This window comes from Ixodes scapularis, unplaced genomic scaffold, assembly GCF_016920785.2.
Source record: "Ixodes scapularis isolate PalLabHiFi unplaced genomic scaffold, ASM1692078v2 PGA_scaffold13__105_contigs__length_92229423, whole genome shotgun sequence".
In the NCBI taxonomy this organism is placed as follows: Eukaryota; Metazoa; Arthropoda; class Arachnida; order Ixodida; family Ixodidae; genus Ixodes; species Ixodes scapularis.
In genome coordinates, this window is record NW_024609839.1 from 19651530 (window position 1) to 19673267 (window position 21738).

A 21738-nucleotide genomic window follows, 5' to 3' on the forward strand; every position below is an offset into this window, starting at 1 on the left:
GATCGCTTCGCTGTAGCCGCTATGTCGTTATAACCTACTTCGGTTTTAACGAAGTGCAAAAGGGAATGGGAAATGGTGATCGCTTCGCTGTAGAAGCTATTTCGTTATAACCGACTTCGTTATAACCGGTACACTTGACCTCGCAAAGACTGTAAAACCTGCGCTCTTGTGAGATGCAGTTCTAGGGCCACCTTACGATGGCGCCAGCATGCCACTACGTTCTCTCGTCGTAAGAGATCAGAAGTACTCGATCGTAAGCAAACGCAAGTGTGTGAACCGTTTTGCTAAAACACCTGAGACTGGTGAGAAGTCTCGAAACAACCAAAGTCAGTCAGAGGTCGTGTGATTGATTCTTTCCCTGTCTCTTATATCTTGGTTGTTCTCGAGGTGTCTCACTCAGTCTCAGGTGTTTTAACAAAATGGGAAACTTACACCTGTTCGCCTGCGCCGTCGCTGTGTTTCCGTGTGAACCATTCTTTATTGCTGCCAGTGACGAAAAAAAAACAATAAACAACGCGAGTCGAGTTTTTTTGTTCTGTTTTCAATCAGATGTTTTTAGCGAAATGAAGAAATTTGTTTTATAGTGCATTAAACAGCAATACTCAGAACCACGGCAGAGACTGCGTTTCCGCGGGCTCTCTGCGTACCTCGGACACACCTGCCGCCGTCTTTCTCCTGGACGAAGACGGGTGTGGCATGGCCACAGGCACACCGCGCCGAAGACAGCCCGGAACTGCGTCCATTCGAGATAAGGTGGTGAAAATGATGGTAACAATGATGACGACGGTTATTAATATTAATATTATTGTTATTAATATTGTTGTTTTTGTGGTTGTTGTCGTCGTTGTTGTTGTTGGGGTTGTTCTTCGAGGCGGTTATAACCTTAGGAAACATTCAGTAGTCTAGGTGCTTGATGTCTCGTTAATCTGGACACCTCCGTTCCCCCCATAAAGCATCCATAATGTAAGTTGTCCATAATAGGCAAAAATGCATGTATTTATGAGGTTGGTCCCCAAACATGTTGTCTATATAGCGGGGAATCTGTATTAACAGATTAATGAGACATTAGTGTGTTTATTATCAGAATTTTTCAGGCCTGGAACAAAGGCAGATAATTTATTTTCAAATGCTAGCTTACCAGACTTTCCTACTGTCTGGCTGTGTTCAGGCATCGCGTCTCCTAATGACATTCCTCCCAATTTTGACATACATCGTCGCGATCGTGAAAGGTCTGAAGAGGGGAAAGTAGGCGGTGGCGTCCTAGTTGCCCTCGACAAACGCCTCGTCGCGGCTGAACGTTTAGATTTAGGGAAGTGCCCCGAGTCTTTATGGGTGGAGATTTGCCGCAATCGCCACGGAGGCATTTTTATTGGTGTTTTCTGCTCGTTTTCGGAAGTGACTCCGGACAATTTTAGCAACTGCCTTAGTTAGATATGTAGGAGATACTGTCAACGAGCTTGACGCTCATAAATGTTTAACACTGAGAGATTTGAGCACTCCGGGGATCAACCGGACAAATTTCAACATTTCAGCGAACAAATTCGATGTCTCGCGGAAGTGCCGTTCGCTAACTAACTCCACTGATTTCCTATGTTTAACACAGCACAACGAGAAGGACAATCACCAGAGGAACGCTCACGATTTGTGCTTTTCTAACTTGGATGATTTAAGCGTAACTCCAAGTGCAATACCAATAGTACCGATAAATATAATCCCGCACAGGATATAACGTTCCCAATTGTTGGCGGAAGCGAATTTTTTCTAGCGATTCATGTTCGCACCAGAGTTATATCAAAGGAGATTAGACGCAAGCCGCAGTGTTAAATTGACGTACTTTGGGAGAACAGTCTTTTTGCACAGAAATTTGAAGAAAACTGGCCTCTTTAAGAAGGGAACACCGTGTGAACTTTTGAACCTTTCGCTCAATATGAATGAAACTTACAACATATACTGGCAGGTGTGAGGCAGAATGTAGTACAAAGTTTCATTTGTGGATTTGAATTGAAAAAAAAAATATAGTCATCTTTATCAGGAACACTGACTTTGTTTCGAAAACTATCGTTAGAAAATTAATGTAACATCCAACTTTTTTTTTTTCACCAGATACGCACCAGAATTTCGTCCACAGTGCAACTATGAATACAAATTTTCCAAAAAACTAATTTATTTTATGCTAAGTTTACGGTGAAAAAAAAATCAAATAAATCGTTTGTCTTTTACTTCGTCGACGAAATCTTGGCATATTTTATAAAAGACCTCCACAAAGTAAAAAACAAACAAAAAACAATGCCACAGCTGCATTGCTTATTAACTGCCAGTTAGGAAAAACAATGAGTGATTTTTTTCTTTTTGTCCCTTTACAAGACAATAGTTTTCCTAAAGTGAAATGTATGCAAAAAAGAGAACGCAGAAAATACGTTCAAATAACTCCAACCTCTACCTTTTCTTTAGCATTCATGGACCGAAAATAACTTATAAAAATAAGAATCTTCTCCAGGTACTGGCGGACGTAAATATGACGTTTTTCTAAATCGACCTTTCCTTAAAGGCGAACGACCAGACACGAGACTCTGCAAGGCAGAAGATCCTCCTCACCCTGGGGGAGGAGGAAACAGGCAACGGTGGACAAGGTAGAAGGGGGGAGAGGAGGAAGCGGGGTAAAAGTGGAAAGTGCGAACTGGTCGCCGGTCTTTAAGTGCGAAATTAAACTTAGACAGTGCAAAAAATATTGTAAAAATTAATAAATTGGGATCGCCAGGCAGAGTGTGAAGCGGTAGATTCAGAGTTACATCATAATTCCAAAGATGTCTGGCAGTACGTTGGCTCGCGTACAGCAAAGGCAGACAGACCAAATACAATTGTTCTAGATGATGTCACTGCAGAAAACACTACGGAAAATTTCGCCGATCACTTCATGTCAATTTACACAGACAGATCAGATAGGTGCATATTCTGATGACTCTCATTCGGCTGGGCTTGACAACATTTTCCACTCAATCGCAATCAAGGAGTAGTTGGTCCAAAAAGTGTATTAAAAAGATAAAACCGAATTCGGCGGCTGGTCACGACAAAATACCTTCAGCTTTCATTAAAACTTATAATTTATGCAGCCCCGCGCTGTGTGATATATTTAACAACTCATTAAACTATCGTACACTTTCAGACACGTGGAAGCTCGCTGTGATTGTTCCTGTCCAAAAGTCAGGGAAAAATGGGAAATGCATCCAAATATATACCTAACTTCCCTTCTTAGTCTCTAAGCTTTTTGAAATGGTTGTTCATAAAGTTTCATTGTTCTCGATAAAAAAAAATTTGTTAATTCCCAACCAGCATGGATTTGTTCAAGGCAGGTCGACAACTAATTTGGTTGCTTTTACTTCAACTGCTTCAGGTGTAGTGTGTAAACATAGCCAAGTCGTGGTAGTTAATGTTGATTTGAGCAAGAAGTTTGACCTAGTTGATCACGATATCCTGCTCTCCAAAGTTTTTTTTTTCATACTATGATGTTGCAGTAGAAATGCTTGAATAGCTCGAACGTTATGTGCGGCATAGGAAGAGTTCTGTCCGAGTTAATCATATGACTTCCAAAACTGCTACAAAAGGAATTCTGGTGTGACTTATGGATATTTGTTAGGCCACCTCCTATGTCCTATATTTTTTAACGATGCCATCCCTCTTGCTATCTCACATCTCTTTATTTCTCCAGTATGTCGGGGACATTAAAATCTCCCGAGAAATTCTAACTATTGACGCTGCAGACCGACGCAAACACATTCAACCTTTGGTGTAAACAAATATAAGCTCAGTCTTATTTGTTCGAACACAAAAGTAATGACGTTTTAACAAAAAGCGCAAAAAATAAGTTTCCCTTATCGTAATAATGCAAAGGTGCAAGCGAGCTGGACAAGGATAACAATAATAATCCACGGAGAAGGGGAACAAGGGGGGCAAAGGACAAACACAAAACTCCAAACGCAAATAGGTGACTGGCGCACGACTGAAAAAAACCGCCTTCCCCTGGTATCGAACCAGGGACCACTCCATTTACAGTAGAGCGCTCTACCAACTGCGCTAACAAAGGGTTAAACGCCAGTAGAGAAAACAGGTTTTAACAGGCGCCACCAGTCCAACATTAACAAGGGTGAACGGCCTGCATTTTAACGTTATGATGATAATGCAATTAATGCAAAGGTGCAAGCAAGCTGGACAAGAATAACAATAATAATACCCATAGAAGGGGGACGAAGGACGTGTCTGTCATTTGTCCCCTCGTTGTCCTTCCCCAGGGTTTATTATCGTTATCAGCTATCGTATTCGCGGCGATTTATTAGAGAGTTTTAGGGAACCGTTTTTGCACATCCGATACGGTACGATGGGCCCTCCGGTACGAACTGCGCATGCGCCTGCCTTCTGCGATCTTACCGTAATGCGCTGGGGGAACCGTAAGGCACGACCGGCACGACCAATGGCCGACATGGACAGTCTAGCTTGGTTAGCAAAACGGCGATTTCGCTGGCGGAGAGAGTGTGCCGTGGCTCCAAACATGAAGAAAATAAATCGTGGCAATGCCTGGCGGGAGCGCCATGTGTGACAGCAAGTTCATAAAGTTTGAGTCAGCAAAAAAGAAAAAGAATAAAGAACAAAACGCAATAGGACTTTTTCAATAGAAATAAATGGGTGTTTAGCGCAACTAAACTCGTCTGCTCGGTAGCTTAGTGGATTGGATCGCCGATTTCTTGTGTATGTAGAGGACCGGTGGTGGAGAGTTCGAATCCCGCAAACCCAGACACTTTTTTTTTTTTTACATATTAAATATTAAGTTGTTTTTTCTGTTCTTTTTATACACGCTTTGGATGTGCATTTTGAGCACTTATCACCCGTTTTTTACAGCTGCTGTTATGACTGAGGATTATCTGTAGTGGCAACAGAGTGAGCAACAGCCTTCTGCATCAAGGCTCTGGATACTTTTTAGTTTAAAAAATGTTGCATGAATTAAAAATTTCTGTACAAATGCTAATCACATATATCCTATAAAACGAGCCCTTTGAATATTGGGTGATAGTTCTAATGAGTGCACAGCAGTAAAGTTACAGGTTTTCCTTTATGTTTTCTTCGTGGTCGTACCGTACATGGCGCAACGATCGGTACGCGGGCGTACGACCGTGATCGTCTGCTATCTGTACCGTCGAGCAACATGAGCGCCGCATCTACCTCCGTCCCTCCGCCTCCTCCTCGCAAGCGATTTACAGCAGTAGACGATATCTTTCTACTTCGGGAGGTGCTAGGCGCCAATCCTTTTTTGACTCCAGCTCTTTGGAATGACGTCCTCAAAGGCTTAAACGCCGCGTCGGAAAAGAACTTCTCGTTGCGAGGAGCGATGGAACGGATCGACCTCCTCGTAACTTTGTACAAGAAAAATGACCGCATCAACTTGAGAAAGTGAGTATATTTTGGTTATTTTTGTACTTTCTTCACGATTTAATATTTCTAGTTTTATTTGTCCATAGCTTTCTTAATACTCGGCCCTGCAGTGGGCCTCGAGGGAAAGAGACAGGATCGCTAGCAGACGACTTCGAATGTTGATGATAAACGCGCGCGAGCGTGTTCTTGTGCCAAATCGAGTTTGCTGTCGGCAACTTTTCAGCATATCGGGACGTGGTTGGTGTAAACATCATATTTGGTTGATGTAAAACACCAAAGCTTGCCCGCTGAAAACTCATGACGTATTAGAAAACAAGTTACCATGTACGGTCGAGGCATTATTTTATTCCCCGAGTATATAAATCAGGTAAAGCAAAAGAAAAAAAAAATACGGTGGCAAACGAGCCGCACATTATTCGTGGTATCACAACTTTTTTTTGTTTACTTAAAAGCTTTCAGCAACAGAACCCTTCCGTGCCTTCCTCCTTATCAGTGGCTTCTCTGCAATATAGATGCAGAGAAGCACCACTTACAGGCAGGCAGGCAAGCAGCGTTTATGTAAGAATAAATCTGCTTTAACCAAAGCTTTCACGCCAGTATCCACAAATAAAACAGCGTTTGCTGCCAGGGCATCCAATGAACTGTGCTTCCAAGTACATTGCATGATTGACTAGTACACTTTGACTGCCACCACACCGAGAGTATTAGCTAGAAGTTTTAGCAACAACTATCTGTGTCATACGCAAATCACAAGTTCGTCTGCTTCTTTTGCAGGGCTTGTGTTGACGTCAGAACGCCCATCTCTGATTGGCTCTGATTAAAGAATAGTGGTTAGACCTCAAGGCAGCTTGCTTTAAGGACTACCTACTAATCTTCAGCCAGAGCCAACCAGAGCTCGGCGTTCTGACATTACCACAACCCCTGCAAAAGAAGCAGACGAACTTGTACTCCGCATATGTGTCAGACCTTTACAGCCTTACTTTTACTATATATTTTGTCTCCTGAACAATTACAGTTTTAAGTAATGTCTAAACTCAATATATAAAAGGTTAGGTGAGATCTATATTTTTCTTTTTCACTTCTGGTATTCGTGCTCCTACAAGCGAGCGTACAGAGGAATGCCTGCAAATTACACTTCATACGATACTCACATTAAAAATCGCACTGTGCAAGCTGCCCGTACACTACATGTGATACCACTGCTTCACATAGATATTCAGCAAATCATGGTTCTATACTGTAATTACATTTATTGCTTGGTTATGGTGTTTTGTAGTGAACCTCCAATTGTTTCTTTGTTTCCTATATCTGCACATCAAATTCTTAGTCTAGAATGTGCTTCATGATGTTTTTTATAGCTGATCTCATCAGCATTTCACAAGCTCTTAACAAAACCTTACCACGGGAACGTAAATGTTGTTTGATCTAAACACTTGTAAAAAAACTGACGCTTGGTGGGTAAAATGCGTAAGGTAAAAACTCTACATAATCTCTTGTTAATAAGTACTTCCTAATATCTGAATAGGATATGAGTTTGTGGAGAGTCAGATATCACAATTTGTGGAAATAAGCAAAGAAAATAGCACAGATCAAAATTTGGAGTTGAAACTTTTCCTAGATTAGATCTGTGAACTGTATTTAAGATATTCAGCCTCGGACTCCTCATTTTGCCACAAATTTGATCTGACTCATCGTTTATGTATATGCTGAAGGACTTTATGCATGATTTCGAGAAAAGTAGACATATGGGCTTTTTCATAACATGTTGAGTTAGACACTGCAAAGAGGCTAGATGGAAAAAGTTGCATGTGTACTGCCACACATTCTCTGAAGGTAAAACTTGTGCTACTCGTGCTTAACTCACCAAGCCTAGGGTCTGAAGACATGTTTTAATAAAAGGTTTAGGCCGAAATAGCTTACTTTGTTTTAGTGACACAAAATGTTTTTATCATAAGAAAGGCAAAATGTTTCAGCGTACTTTTAGGTACAATGATGTTTCTATTGCTAACAAAAAGCTTTTTTTGAATATTCTAAAGCAGCAGGCATGTATTTCACTTCCAGATCAGGAACTGAAGAACAATTTGACGAAAAGGCACGCCTTCTGCTTGAGTGCGTAGCACTTTATGATGAGTTTGGACGAAAGCCAGGTTAGTTCCGTGCAGCTTTGATTCTCAAGGTTGTTTGTCTGAGGAGGTCCTTATATACCACAAGAATGTTTGTGTTTGAAAACAAAAAAGCTTACAAGTTATTCTTGCAGAGATTGCAATTATGTAATTATGTGGCCTCGGGCTATTCAGTCCGAGTGTATTTAAGCTTCATATTCCGAGGCCATGCTGCTGACAAAACAATCTAAATAGGCAAGACATTTTCTAAAGCTACCTTTTTAATTGAAATTAAGTTGTGTAGCACCATATTTTTTACTCTTATGTGTGAATTGACTTGTGTTTGATGATTAATTTGTTTCATTAATTTCGTTAAGGTGTGTACATTTGGCAACCATTTCTTGTTTTTGCTTTTGCACCATATATCATATTTTGTTTTCTGTTTGTTTACTTTCTGTGAAGTAATAACCTTCAGCTGCCTACGAAACAGGTAGATGACTTTTCTTTCTAGGTATGCCAAACCTGGAAAGAGTAAGAGCACCAAGAGACATTTTGTAAGTGGAACGCGCGAGCTTTGTTGCTGTCTTACTTGTCCATTGTCTCTTGGCACTGTTATTCTTTCAAGTTATTCATGCAACTTTGTATGCACATATTATTGCAAGTGTTTGTCGGTCTACTGCACAGCTTATCCTCACTGTTGTAGAGTGCATTGTTTGGTGCTTCATGATTGGGGCGGTCGAGCTCAAAGACTGACACAGTGTTCATCTTGCAAGCTATGTCTCCTCTGTCATATATGTTTAGGCTGTTGCAATTAACTAACAATGCTCATAATTTATCATATCTTACACTTCAGAAGAGAAGCCATTTCCAGTAGGCAGAATCATTTACTCAGACCCCAGGAAGAGTTTTGTTTCAACTATTATAAGCTTAATTTATTAAAGAGCCATCTAAACTTAATGCAAGATAAAATTATGATTTGCTATATGGTTGGCTACACATGCAAAGCAGATATTTGATGACTTCTTCTACAAAGGTTTACTAATATCATAAGCACGTACGCCACACATGGAACATTGGCGAAAGGTATGACATAGCTCATGTTGAAAAAACGGCGCGACTGAGATAAGGACAAAAAGACGAAGATAAGAGTTCATGTTTTTTTCAGCACAAACTCTTTTCAATTAACCTGCCTAGTTATCTATCCTTATCAAATGTATGACATAGGTTTATTCATCCCTAAAGAAATGTTGTTTTTCATTTACTGTTTAGACAGCATACGACACCTCAAAACAAAATTAAGTTGTTTTATCTAAGAATAAAGTTATCTATTGTGGACTATTAAGCAGGAGACGGACGAACGATAAAAACGGGTGCTGCGCGGCAGCTCCCATAGCAACTTGCGTGGCTGCTGTGACGTAGACCTAGGACTGCGTAAGGTGCTATAGAAACTACCACGCGGCACCCGTTTTCATCGCTCATGTGTCCCCTGTTTTAGCACCGTTGAGCGTGCTTTGAGCAAAGATTCACTGCCGGAAGCAACACCCGCGAAAGCGAGCTCCGCGAGTGTTGTTTCTCCGCAGTGCACCAGATGCTCGGAAAGAAGCACGCTCAACGGGGCCGCATGAAGAAAAAGTATGAATTACACGAAAGCACCGTTTGAATTAAGCGGCCTATTAAAAACATAGCGGGATAACCAAATGTTCCCAATTTGTTTGAATATTATTTAATCAAAAATATGAAATATTTGAGTTTGAATTATCGTGAGCGTACTGTAAACCCTAATTATTGTACTAACTTTTGCCAACTTTGTTGATTCTATTTTATATTAGCAGCAAAAACATTGAAGGGTAAAAGGCCAACAAGTAATGCAGCCAGCCAACAACGGGAGGAGGCAGTGAGTTGGATCATGCAAGAGAGCACAGGAGGAGGTAGTTGCCTTTAGCCCATGGTGTTTCTCTACAATGACATTTTTGTTTTATGAAAGTTATTTTTTATGATTATGATCCTTTAAATATTGGCAATGTTAATATAAGGTTTGAACATCAATTGTTTCCCCATGCTCTGAAGAACTGCCCTATATTAAGGAGTTAAAAAACGAGGAAACCACGATATAGGTCAGCTTCACGAAACAAGTTTTCATTCTGCTAAGTCATGTGCGGCCATGATGTTGAATGTTTTCTGCAACCTGCCTTATTCCTTCGCTTGTTAGAGATTTTTCATTGGTGTCGTTTTAACAAAAATGTGTTATAGGTCTGGTTTAATGCGAAAAGAGACACATTACGCACGAGTGGTGCGCTCGACTGACATCCTGGTCAAGGTTATATAAAGAATATATCCCTATAGAGGCTATATTTTATGACCCGTATCAAGGTGTCACGTGATACCCTGACATGAATTAAAAATGCACAAAAGACGATGACTTTGTCCTCGTCTGTTGTGCACTTTTAAACCAGAATGAACAGTTGCCAACTAACTCAGTTTTCAATCCTTCTACAACCTGAAATCACATGAAATTGTGACGTCGCTTGACACTACGACGTCATGTGACACTGCGATGTATGTGGCATCATAAACACACATAGCATGTGCCCAGCTCATTCACTACACATTCTGTGTGTCTCTTAGTTTATCAGATATGATCAAGACATCCCTGTTTTTTTTTTTTATTTCGGTGAAATTCAGAGGCATGGTGGGTGCTTTCACCAGTGACAGAACTGAAGAAGTAAGGTACTTGTTTGGATCACATAAACCTATAGTTAGTGTAGCTTGTTTTTTTCTTCGTTGCCGCCCCGCCATTATTTACTGGACTCATTTTGGCCACTGAGGAGTCGACTTCTCGAGAACTGACGGATGGTCCTTAATGTTCCTCACTGCCCTGGGTGATTCAGTGGATCACAACACAAGCGAGCTCAAACTATCTGAAAAACACTGCCTCTGTACATAAATCAAATAAGGCAAAGGATCCCAGCATGGATTTTGGTAAGAATTCCAAGTCGGAAATATGTTACGCAAAATATCTTTATGTTCATTAAAAGAAAAAAAACAACAACATTTGAATGCAGAAAAAATCATTCTGCATTCACTTGTGCCAAGGCTGTTGTAGCATGGCTTGTGACTTCATGAGATGATCGACACTCATACAAGTTGTAGGATCTTCATGTACCCCCACAGACAATATGAACCGAAACACCTGATCCGGAATTTTCTTGTGTGGTCCTCACAAGCTTCATTTTCGTTCAATCTGTCAAATAGTAGTAAGTATAGGACCTTAACTTTGCATTTCATTCCTGGTTCGGGCCACAGCTTACCCAAAAACTGGCAGGTATGCCAAAGAAACATAAATGACTCTTTCAGCTCATATTGTTTGCAATAGTATATCCCACTAAGTATTAAATGGCTGCCATCTCAGAACAAAACAGAGGGAATGTAGGATGATTGAAAGAACCATAGGACTGTTTACTAATAAATGATAGCATATGTGTAGCATGAACTTCATTGCTGCTTTTTAGTTAAAGTTTGTGAGAAAGCCTTGCATTGTGGCATTATTGTGCAGCTGTTGAAGGTGACCAAAGTGCCACTGCACTGCTGGAAGAAATCTATGCGGTGCCCTCAGATGGAGAAGAGGAGGGGATGGCACCAACCGAACCCTGCAGCCAGGAGCCTACCTTCTCAGGGATCTTGCGGTCGAACGGCCTGACCTCAGCTGAAAAACATCCAGCACCTGCCACTAGGCCAACACTGCAAGGCATGACGTTCAGCAACCATGCAGTCGAAAGTCATATTGCACAGATAGACCCTAAACTGTTTAGAGATACAAGTTAGGCTTTTATGATAATGATTTTAACTCCCCCTCTGACGCTGTCATGTAGACAGAGTAGGTCCAATACACTTCACTGCCATTGGTCACAAATTTAAGTAATTGCAGCACAGCATGAAATCCATTTTGTTGCGTGTTTTGTCCCACGTGGGCAAACCTACTACCAAAAAATGTTCTTGTGGTGAAATTGTGCTTGAAATATTTATACGATGGACCCATAACTCTTCCACAAAACAAGTGCATTTGAAAAACATATGAATGTAGTATTTTCCTAATAATCTGAAAGGATTTTGTATCAGCCAGTATGTGAGCCTAAAGAAATGCCATAACTGATATGTATTAGGGGAGCTCTCTCTTGCTAGCATTGCATAGAAATTACATCGAGCACATGCAGAGAACCCTTTCTAAAAAAAGAAAAACAAAGGCTGATTTTAATAGTACAATCAATAATTGAGAGCTTATAACTTCATAAAGAAAATAAGTTTTTTTATGATAGCATGGTCTAATATTTAATCATTTGGTTGCTAAAGAAGGCACGAAGAAACTATTATGAAGCAAAAATTAGGGAGGACAGAGAGAATCTTAACCGAGCAGTCCCAAGTTATAGTTATGTGTGCATTATTTATTGGCTTACAATACGATTCCCAGGCACAAGGGGTATGTCTAATTCCATCTCGCATATCGCCATGCAATTAACTAAAATCACACCTGCATCCAAGCTACTGAGTTATGACGACTTGCAAATGATGATGTGAATGTATAGGTATTCATTTCTAGTATAAACTATCAGTGTCAATCACTACAACATGCAATAATGTGTAAAATAATATGTTTTGTACATATAACCTTGTACTTTTTATATTGTATGCAACATATAATGCCTAATCCTTGGTTTACATGTGCATTTTGGCCATGTCATGTGCACAAAAAACCTCTGTTTAGGTGCCCTAAACCAGAATAATGCTGTTATCAGACCCTAGATAAAGCGTAAACTAAGTTGGTGTGGGATTTGACCACTCTGCAGGTATGTAGAACCTTTTTAGGAATGTGGCTGAGGGTCAGCTACATTGCCAGTGCCGCACTGAGATTCGTAATGAAATGAGGGGAGCACAAGGATGCACAAATGCTCTGGGAAGCCACAAAGCACATATATTCAACCCCAAAATGTTTTATGAACTGCAGTTTTCAAACGTGTTTTCAGGTTCTAAAAAAAAGATATTATTCGTGATTTCTTAAGAGAGTACTGTAAAATACCAAGCATGTACCCCTATCACAATATTTGCCTTCCTGCTACCTATGGATGAAAGAAAAATATGCAAAAGGCACGTCAGGTACCCAGCACAGACCTCAGAGTCCACCTGTACACCGTCTCACTGAAGCTGTGCAGTACGGCCAAGGCTACAGTGGCGACAGCGTATCCGAACCTGTTCAAGAGGAGGGAAAAAAAAAACAGGAGAGAAGCTGGGAATCCCAGCCTTTCTCTCCTGTTCCTCCTTTCACTTCTTTTGAATAGGTTGGGATATGTTGCACTGCCTTAGTGAGACGAAGTATAGGCTATAGCTAGGGCTCCATGTTTTAAAACTCCGAAAAACACCCGCCGGTAAAATTTCTGTCAATTCAGAGTTATCCGATAAACTCCCAATTGTTATGTGCCCATGCCAGCCCCCCCCTCCCGTCCCCTCCCCCCCCTCCCCCAACAGCAACAAAAAAAATATTTTTTTTAACAATTTGAGCAGCGCAGGATTAATGGTCCTGGGTAGATGACACCCTAATTATGTTTGAAGCCTCGGACCGTTGTCAAAAGGTGGTCTTACGGCTTGCCTCGTCAAGGTTGGTTCAGGGAAACAGGTCATCGTACCATTCGTGTCACGACAAAAGCCACTCTTTTGGTTTTCAGTTTGGGCCATGGGATTTGGGATTTAGAGAAAGCAGAGGGTATGTTTCTGGGGGTAACAGTGAAAGTTATGGACCATCGAGATTGTATAGGGAAGAGGGGCAGTTGAAACTTCTTTATTACACTCCACCTTGCACGGCCGCGAGCTAAGGACACGAGGTGCCTGGACCACGAGCTGCACGGAATCTGGGGATTTGGCGAAGGGCCCCTCGATGAGCTAGTCAGAAGGACAGTGTAAAATATTGTAAATAAATATGTAGAGTGTGATTTGCCGGGCCTCCACTCCTACATACTGGTGACCTTGGACCGAGCCGCCCCCGACCACGCCCAGCTACGCTGCCCTGGAGCCCTGGTTCTTTGAGTGAGTCCAGCTTCGTGCCCCCGTCATGAGCCTCGGAGACGATGGCACCTCTCCCGAAGCCCCGACCACACTGGGGGCGACAACTCTCAACATCAAGTTCCCAGAGTTCTGGTCCTCCGACTCCGAGCTGTGGTTCCTGACCGCGGAATCAATTTTCCGAAAGAGCAGGATCACCTCATTTTTGACCAAATTTGACTACGTCGTCGCGGCCCTCCCGCAGTCAACCGCATGCGTGGTTCGCGACATTCTGCGTTCTCCACCCGCAGATCAGCCCTACGAGACTCTACGGAAAGAGTTGATTCGTCGCACCACAGAGTCTGAGCAACGGCGTCTTCAGCAGCTGTTGACTGCGGAGGAGCTGGGAGACCGCAAACCTACAGAATTATTGCGACGCATGGAGCACCTCCTTGGAGACAAAGCCACGACTATGGACACATCCATATTTAAAGAACTTTTTCTCCAACGTCTACCAAGCCAAGTCCGGATGATTTTGAGTACATCTGCCACCGACTCAATCTCCACGCTTGCTCGTATGGCCGACCAAATCATGGACGTAGGCTCCCCTACCATCTCAGCGGTGCGTCAAGAGACCCCCTCAACGTCGTGCACTACTGTGACCGACATCGGATCCCAGCTCGCTCGACTCCTCAGCTTCAACGATCACATAGAGGCCAAGGTGAGCGAGCTCAGTCGTGAGATTCGTAACCTCCAATCACGACCTTCCCGATCCTTGACCGTCAATCCACGAGCTAACGCTGGCCGGCGCCACAGTGAATCAAGAGCTGGGTCCCCCCTTCCAAGAGTATGCTGGTACCACCAGAGATACGGACCCCAAGCCAGAGCATGCCGCCCACCATGTAACTACTCGGGAAACGACATGGGCACCCGCTGAAGGCCGCCAGCGTCGAAAGCCCAACTTCAGGCCGGCTTTTCTACGTCACGGAACGCAACACGAAGGTCCGCTTCCTCGTGGATACTGGGGCTGAGGTGAGCGTGGTACCTCCTACGCTGGAGGACCGCCGGTGCCGCCAAGAGTCCCCACCGCTCCAGGCTGTTAACGGATCCCCGATCAAAGCGTACGGCGAAAGGTCCCTGACGTTGGACATCGGACTCCGCCGGACATTCCGTTGGATTTTTATCATCGCCGATGTTCGGCAGGCGATCATAGGAGCAGACTTTCTGCGGCAATTCGCACTGACCGTGGACCTGAATAGAAATCAACTTCTTGACACCGAGACGCAATTGAGTGTCCAAGTAATTGTGTCGAAGTCCCCCCTCTTAAACTTGCTCTCCCACGAACAGAAACAAATTCTCCATGGCAAACCATCGCCGACGAATTTCCTGCCGTGTTTCGCCCACCTGCTCCCGATCAAGCCATCCGACACTCCGTCACCCATCACATCGTGACGAAAGGGGCCCCGGTTTTCGCCAGACCACGTCGACTCGCCCCCGACCGCCTCAAGATAGCCAAGAACGAATTCCAACACAAGCATGAACTTGGTTTCATCAGGCCATCTTCGAGTCCCTGGTCTTCGGCACTTCACATGGCCCCGAAGAAAACCGGGGACTGGCGCCCCTGTGGCGACTACCGGTCATTAAACAAGTGTACTCTGCCCGACCGTTACCCCATCCCTCATATTCAGGACTTCGGTGGCATCCTGCAGGGCGCGAAGGTTTTCAGCAAGGTGGACCTCGTGAAGGCATTCTACCAGATCCCTATAGAACCGGCAGACATCCCCAGGACGGCTGTCATCACGCCGTTTGGATTGTACGAAATCTTGCGAATGCCCTTTGTACTGCGCAACGCTGCGCAAACTTTTCAACGATTCGTCAACACAGTCCTCCGAGGGTTGTCATTCACCTTCGCGTATATCGACGATATCCTTGTGTTCAGCAACACTCCGAAAGAGCACGCCGACCATCTACGACAACTCTTCTCGCGCTTCCAAGAATACAGACTTGTCGTCAATCCGACCAAGTGTGAATTTGGCGTCAACGAACTTGAATTTCTTGGCCACCACGTTGATAGCCGTGGAATTCAACCATTACCCGAGAAAGTCGAAGTCATCCGAAGCTTTCCACAACCCCCGACGGCGAAGAAACTTCGGGAATTTCTCGGACTCGTGAATTTCTATCGACGGTTTATACCACAGTGCGCCCAAGTTTGCGAGCCCCTCTACGACCTACTGCCGGCCACCAAAGTAAAGGCAACGCCACTCCGTTGGACGCCAACCGCCAACCAAGCTTTCGAGAGAGTAAAAAATATCATTGCCAACGTCACCCTTCTCAGCCACCCCAAAACCGACGCACCCCTCTCCTTCATGGTAGACGCCTCGGATGGAGCTGTTGGAGCGGTTTTACAACAACACGACGGAAACAACTGGCAACCACTTTCCTTCTTTTCGAAGAAGCTGACCCCGACAGAACGGCGATACAGCACCATTGGACGAGAGCTGCTGGCAATATACCTTGCCATCAAGCACTTTCGCCACTGCGTGGAAGGTCGAAGCTTCTTTGTCTTGACAGACCATAAGCCGTTGACCTACGCGCTGGCCTCCAACAGCACGGCACACACTCCGCGTGAGATACGGCAGATGGCATATATTTCGGAATTCACCACCGACATCCGCTTCGTTAAGGGCACGGATAACGCCGCAGCTGACGCACTCTCCAGAGTTGGGGTCAAATTCTGCTCCACGGACCGACCTGTAGTTCCTTACGCACAGCTGGCGGAAGCACAACGAGGCGACCTCGAACTACAACGCCTACGGACAACGTCAACGACACTAGTCTTTGAATACATACGCATGCCCGACTGTGACGGCACAGTTGCGTGCGAAGTTTCGACAGGTCGTCCCCGCCCCTTCGTACCAGCAGACTTGCGGCGAACAGTTTTTGACTGCTTGCACTCCTTGTCCCATCCCGGGATACGAGCAACCCAGAGACTGATAGTTTCGCGGTTTATATGGCCTCGTATCAACGTTGACGTGAGGTCCTGGGCCAAAACCTGCGTCCAGTGCCAACGCTCCAAAGTTCACCGGCACACCAAGGCGCCCTTGGGAGCTTTTAGCACACCGGACACTCGCTTCGCCCACATTCACGTTGATATCGTGGGACCACTTCCTCCATCACAAGAAAACCGTTATCTTCTAACCTACGTCGATCCCTTCACGCGGTGGCCGGAAGCGGCACCAACGAAAGACATCACCGCAACAACCGTAGCTCGCACACTGATTGAAATGTGGATTAGTCGCTTCGGTGTCCCACAGACCATCACAACGGGCAAAGGACGTCAGTTCGAAGCGACTTTATTTCGAACTCTCTCCCACTTCCTTGGAGTTCAACACATCCATACGACGTCGTACCATCCGATCTCCAACGGCATGGTAGAGCGTTTTCATCGTCAGTTGAAAGCCTCCATCAAAGCGCAAACCAACAGCTCGGCATGGACAGACGCTCCTCCACTTTTCTTGTTGGGAATCAGAACAGCCTTCAAATCGGACATCAATTGCAGTGCAGCTGAACTCGTTTACGGCACGTCACTCCGCTTGCCTGGCGAATTTTTTTCTTCCTCAGCCAACATTTCACAGGAAACAGCAGAAAACTACGTCCAGCGGCTGCGACTACTAATGAAAGACCTCCAGCCCACCTGCCCAAGGACGCCCTCCGCAAGACACACTTTTGTTAGCCGCGACCTCGACAGAAGTAAGCACGTGTTCGTTCGACACGATAGCGTAAAGAAGCCCTTGCAGCCCCCCTATGACGGCCCTTATCTTATACTGCGTCGAGACAAGAAGAACATGACGCTCGACGTCAACGGTCGAGAAGAAGTAGTGTCTCTAGACAGAGTCAAGCCTGCTCACTTGGCACCCGATTTTTACTCATCCGTGACCACACACCTTCCAAAGCCACGTCACGTAAGGCTCCACATGAACACCAGCCTGCACACAGACCCTCTTGAAGCCAGGAACGCTCGCCAGACCGCTTCCTCGCTAGGGGGGGAGTACCTGTAGCGGCAGCTATCAGCAGCGATCCAGCGCTTGAACGGCGCCAAGCTCACGGGACAGGCACGAGCTAAGGACACGAGGTGCCTGGACCACGAGCTGCACGGAATCTGGGGATTCGGCGAAGGGCCCCTCGATGAGCTAGTCAGAAGGACAGTGTAAAATATTGTAAATAAATATGTAGAGTGTGATTTGCCGAGCCTCCACTCCTACAGATTGATGGGATGACTACGAGCTTCTTGCGGCTACTTTCGGCAGTTTATTGATTTTAAGCTATCGACGTTGATCGAAGCCACACTTGTATGTGACTTTTTTCGTGGGACAAATTAGTATTTCCAATGACAACGCCAAATTCAACTGAAGAAATGTTACCTAATTGATACAACCGCGTTTTATTTTTTATCTGGCATATGTTTGCATCCGGTTATTAGTTATTATTTTTTTATGGGAAACACTGCGAAATTAATCTCAGAATTTCTGAAAATTGGGGGTTTACGAAAAATAAACTCTGATAAACACCGAATTTTCGGTAAAAAATAAACTCCTAAAAACACCCTTCGAATTTCACGAAAAATAAACTCCGAAAACACGGAGCCCTAGCTATAGCTAACCAAGACACTCCGCCATATCAGCCGCTTCTCCTAGCACACTGGTGCGAAGCAGTGAAACTTCCCCTATCATGTCTTCCTTTAGGAATTTTCTTGTCAAACCGACCTCCCAGTTTTTCAAGATTATCTCCAACGTTTCTGTGGGTACTTGCTCGGTATTGTGTGGCATATATAAACATACCCTATACGAATCTATATGGTAGATAGAATTACTGAGAGCTCTGGACTACCATGTGGCAATTTTTGTTGTTTGAAAGGCAGCCTACGGCTGTTTCATGGGTTTAGGAACATTATTGTGCACCTCAATTTTTGACAGTTTGTTACGGAAGCCCATATTCTCGCAGCTTTCTTCATGAATAGTAATACGAAACATTATGTTCTTTAAACAACCCATCTATGGTTTTAGGGTGTACCCATTGGTATTATAGAAGTGATTAAAAAATATTCTCACCTCGGTTATCTTAAAACTTTGCTGGTCACACTAGCTTATTATCAGTGCTTTTCATACAAGCTTTCTGTGTCACAAGTTGCTGCTGTGTAGGTTTGAACGTGTACAGTCAATTCAGCTGTGTGTGAGGTGCGATAAAGTGTGACTGCTTTAATCTTAGTTCACACCAGCGGGGGAGACAGTTTTTGTGATCTGAGGATCTGTCTGGCGAAGATATTTATAGAATACTTTGGCACTGCACAAAGGAAATGTTTCGTTGCGAAGTATGTTGAATGGGTACAGAAGTTTAATGAAGGACGCACAATCGTCAGCCATAAGTAGGGTTCCGATTTTTGCAATATATCCCAAAAACTTCGACAAATGCTCGCTGGAACAGTTTTGTCTTTTTGGATTTATCCTAAAAGCTCGCAACTTTGAGGTGACGATGGCAAAATGAAAAGCAAAAAAGACAACATTTTACTTATAAAGTTCGTCAAGCACAGAGTTGGCACTTCTGAAATGAGGCCACTTCATTTTTTTTCATCTTGAGTTATTAACAAAATGAAGTTCCACTTTTATCCTGTCAAGGTTCGTAGAGTACAACAAGTCATTGTATTTTTGGGTCGTGACAAGTAACTTTTCCAGTTTCCAGTTTGGACTATACTACATGTGGTTCTTCGATAGAGGAAGAGGGCTGTACTGTTATAACAGTGAAAAAACTTGTAGAGTGTATAAAACGGCAGCTGAAGCTTTTAAGCTTCCCAATGAGTACGTTCAGGAGTTTGGATATTTCAAAGTACTGATGATTATTGAAGCAACACATTTTGCAAAAGTTCTCGTGGGATAGTTGGTACTCCCAATTGCAAGGGCGTGTTATTGTCAAATGCCCCTGCAGAAATATATTTTGATTCTGGGAGCTTTTATCACCTTAGGGTATGTTTTTGTCCAGTAATTATTTATTTTAATTTTGAAGTTTGACAAATTTAATACACAGGAAATTTAAACCCCGAATTTCGAAAAATTGGAAATTTAACAATTATAAACTTTGATAGACACCGAATTTTTAGCTAAGAATAAACTCAGAAAACACGGAATAGTAGCCATAAGCAAGGAGCGGACGCCCATCTGCGTTCACAGCTGATGATGACAGTGAACGTTCACGTGAAATGATTTTGTCGGATAGACGAGTGACAGTCAATGATGTAACAAATCATTTACAAATCAGTCAGGGTATTGTCTAAGCAATACTCCATGAGAGGTATGGGTTTGAAAATGTTTTGATTAAAATAAATTATGCTGCCAGAGTGTAGATAATGTGTTATTCACCCTCAAGATGCCTTAATACTGTAGTTATGTATATGTATCAATATTAATTTATTGCTTTATGTTCTGTGCAGGAGGTAGAAAAAGAAACCTCAGCCGGGGGCTTGAGTTTCTTGATATGAAGTTTCAGGCCAAGAACCGTGTCATGATTGAAGAGCAAAAGCTAAGAAAGGAGCAGCAGAAAATCGAAAATCGCCGTATCGACTTAGAAGAGGCACGAGTCAGCCTGGAGAGAGAAAGGCAGACGACAGATGGCGAGCTGGCCCACCGAAAGCTCATCATGGAGGAAGAGGACAGGCTCCACCAGCGGCAGCTGATGACTCAACAGGCCGAGATGATAGAAAAAATGGTGGATCAGATGGTGGAAACAAACCAGCTGCTCCACCAGCTCCTCTCCAAAAAGTCCGATTAATAAGCTTTTTTTTTTGTCAGGACTGTGCACTCTAGAGTAGCAAACAGGACATTACGGAGAGGGGGGAAGGGAAGCAGAAAGAATGGCTCCCTGTTGAAAACTTTGTTTGGTATCCTTCTCTATATAAAGTTCAGTTCGAAAACTAGTATTCAGCGTAATGTAAAAACAATTTTCACATTTCTTGGTCAAGAATTAAAGTGTCTTTCTTCCCCATTTTTAAGCAATGAAGACGTCTTAGTTAACAAAATGTTTCAGCAGATATGTAACCATAGAGAGTTCCAAATTCTCCTTTATGGGAGCTGCAGAGCAGCCAGGAGAGGCGTGCTTATGGGGCTGAAGTGACCCCCATCACTCACCCAATCATAAGCATCTCCGCATGTCTCCCCCCCCCCCCCCCCCAAAAAAAAAGTGCTGGCTATGCCACTGTATAAATTCGCAAACTATCCCGTGCATCTACTCTCCGGCAAAGCACTGGGGAGAGCGAGCCAGTCATGAAAATATCTTGAAGAGCTAAATAAAGAGTCTGTGCTGTGACGCTGAGCATCATGTAAGCACACAAAACAATATGCTGAGTGTCACAATGCAAGCTGTTTCTTAAGTATAAAAAGCAGTAAAAAAAAGTACTTTAAGCTGTGCCATTTCGCTTAAATGTCATTTCACGTGCCCGTCTGACAGGGGTATTAGAGGCATACTGCTTCTTTGTTATCACATGTTGAACAAGAGTTACCAGGACGATTACTATTACCTGTTATTTGTAGAGCTTCGAGATCAGGCTCCTTCTCATCTCCATGACAGGCGCTCGTAGTATTGGCTTCAGTTCTCACAAATTTGAAGTACTCTATTTCACCAAGCTCAAATATGATGTATCAAAAAGACCACCAGGAGAATCATGACGGTCTGATGGAGTCATATTTTGGGACGTCTGATGGTTTGTTGGTCTGACGGTCGAATGACCTGTCATATTTTGGGACGTCCATTTTTTTTTACGGTTTGATTATGGTGGTTTCATGGCTAATTTGAAACAGTTAGAGTTGTCCACCACTTAAACAAATGGTTGAGTGCAAAGCATGACAATATGTGAATGCATAATGTGGAAACTTAATTACGCCATGTCTGGAGCATGGCGAGGTGCATATCCCACTTAGAATTGATTTATATTGTCCACTGCACATTGGTAATTGCCAGCCTGACATTGAGAACGGCAAATGCAGCTACTAATAAGAAGAAAATAAAACAAACTGCGTTGCTTTGATATTTTATTATGAAGTTATGATATCATACATTGTTTCGCTGGGAGGAATGGCAAGGTGGTACAGAAAAACCGGAAACATTTGAGGAAGTACTATCGTGACCAATATTAGTTGAAACG

The 21738-nt window shown here is 43.5% G+C and overlaps 1 protein-coding gene across 1 annotated transcript; it reads left to right on the plus strand.

Annotated features, from left to right (window-relative positions):
* Nucleotides 1-5272: 5272 nt before the first annotated feature.
* Nucleotides 5273-20413, plus strand: LOC115308512 (the record flags this gene model as incomplete). Its single annotated transcript, XM_040214888.1, has 5 exons — nt 5273-5439; nt 7483-7568; nt 9356-9451; nt 11077-11268; nt 20032-20413. Coding segments are annotated over 5 exons (879 nt in total), but the record flags the coding sequence as incomplete, so codon positions are not given.
* Nucleotides 20414-21738: the final 1325 nt, after the last annotated feature.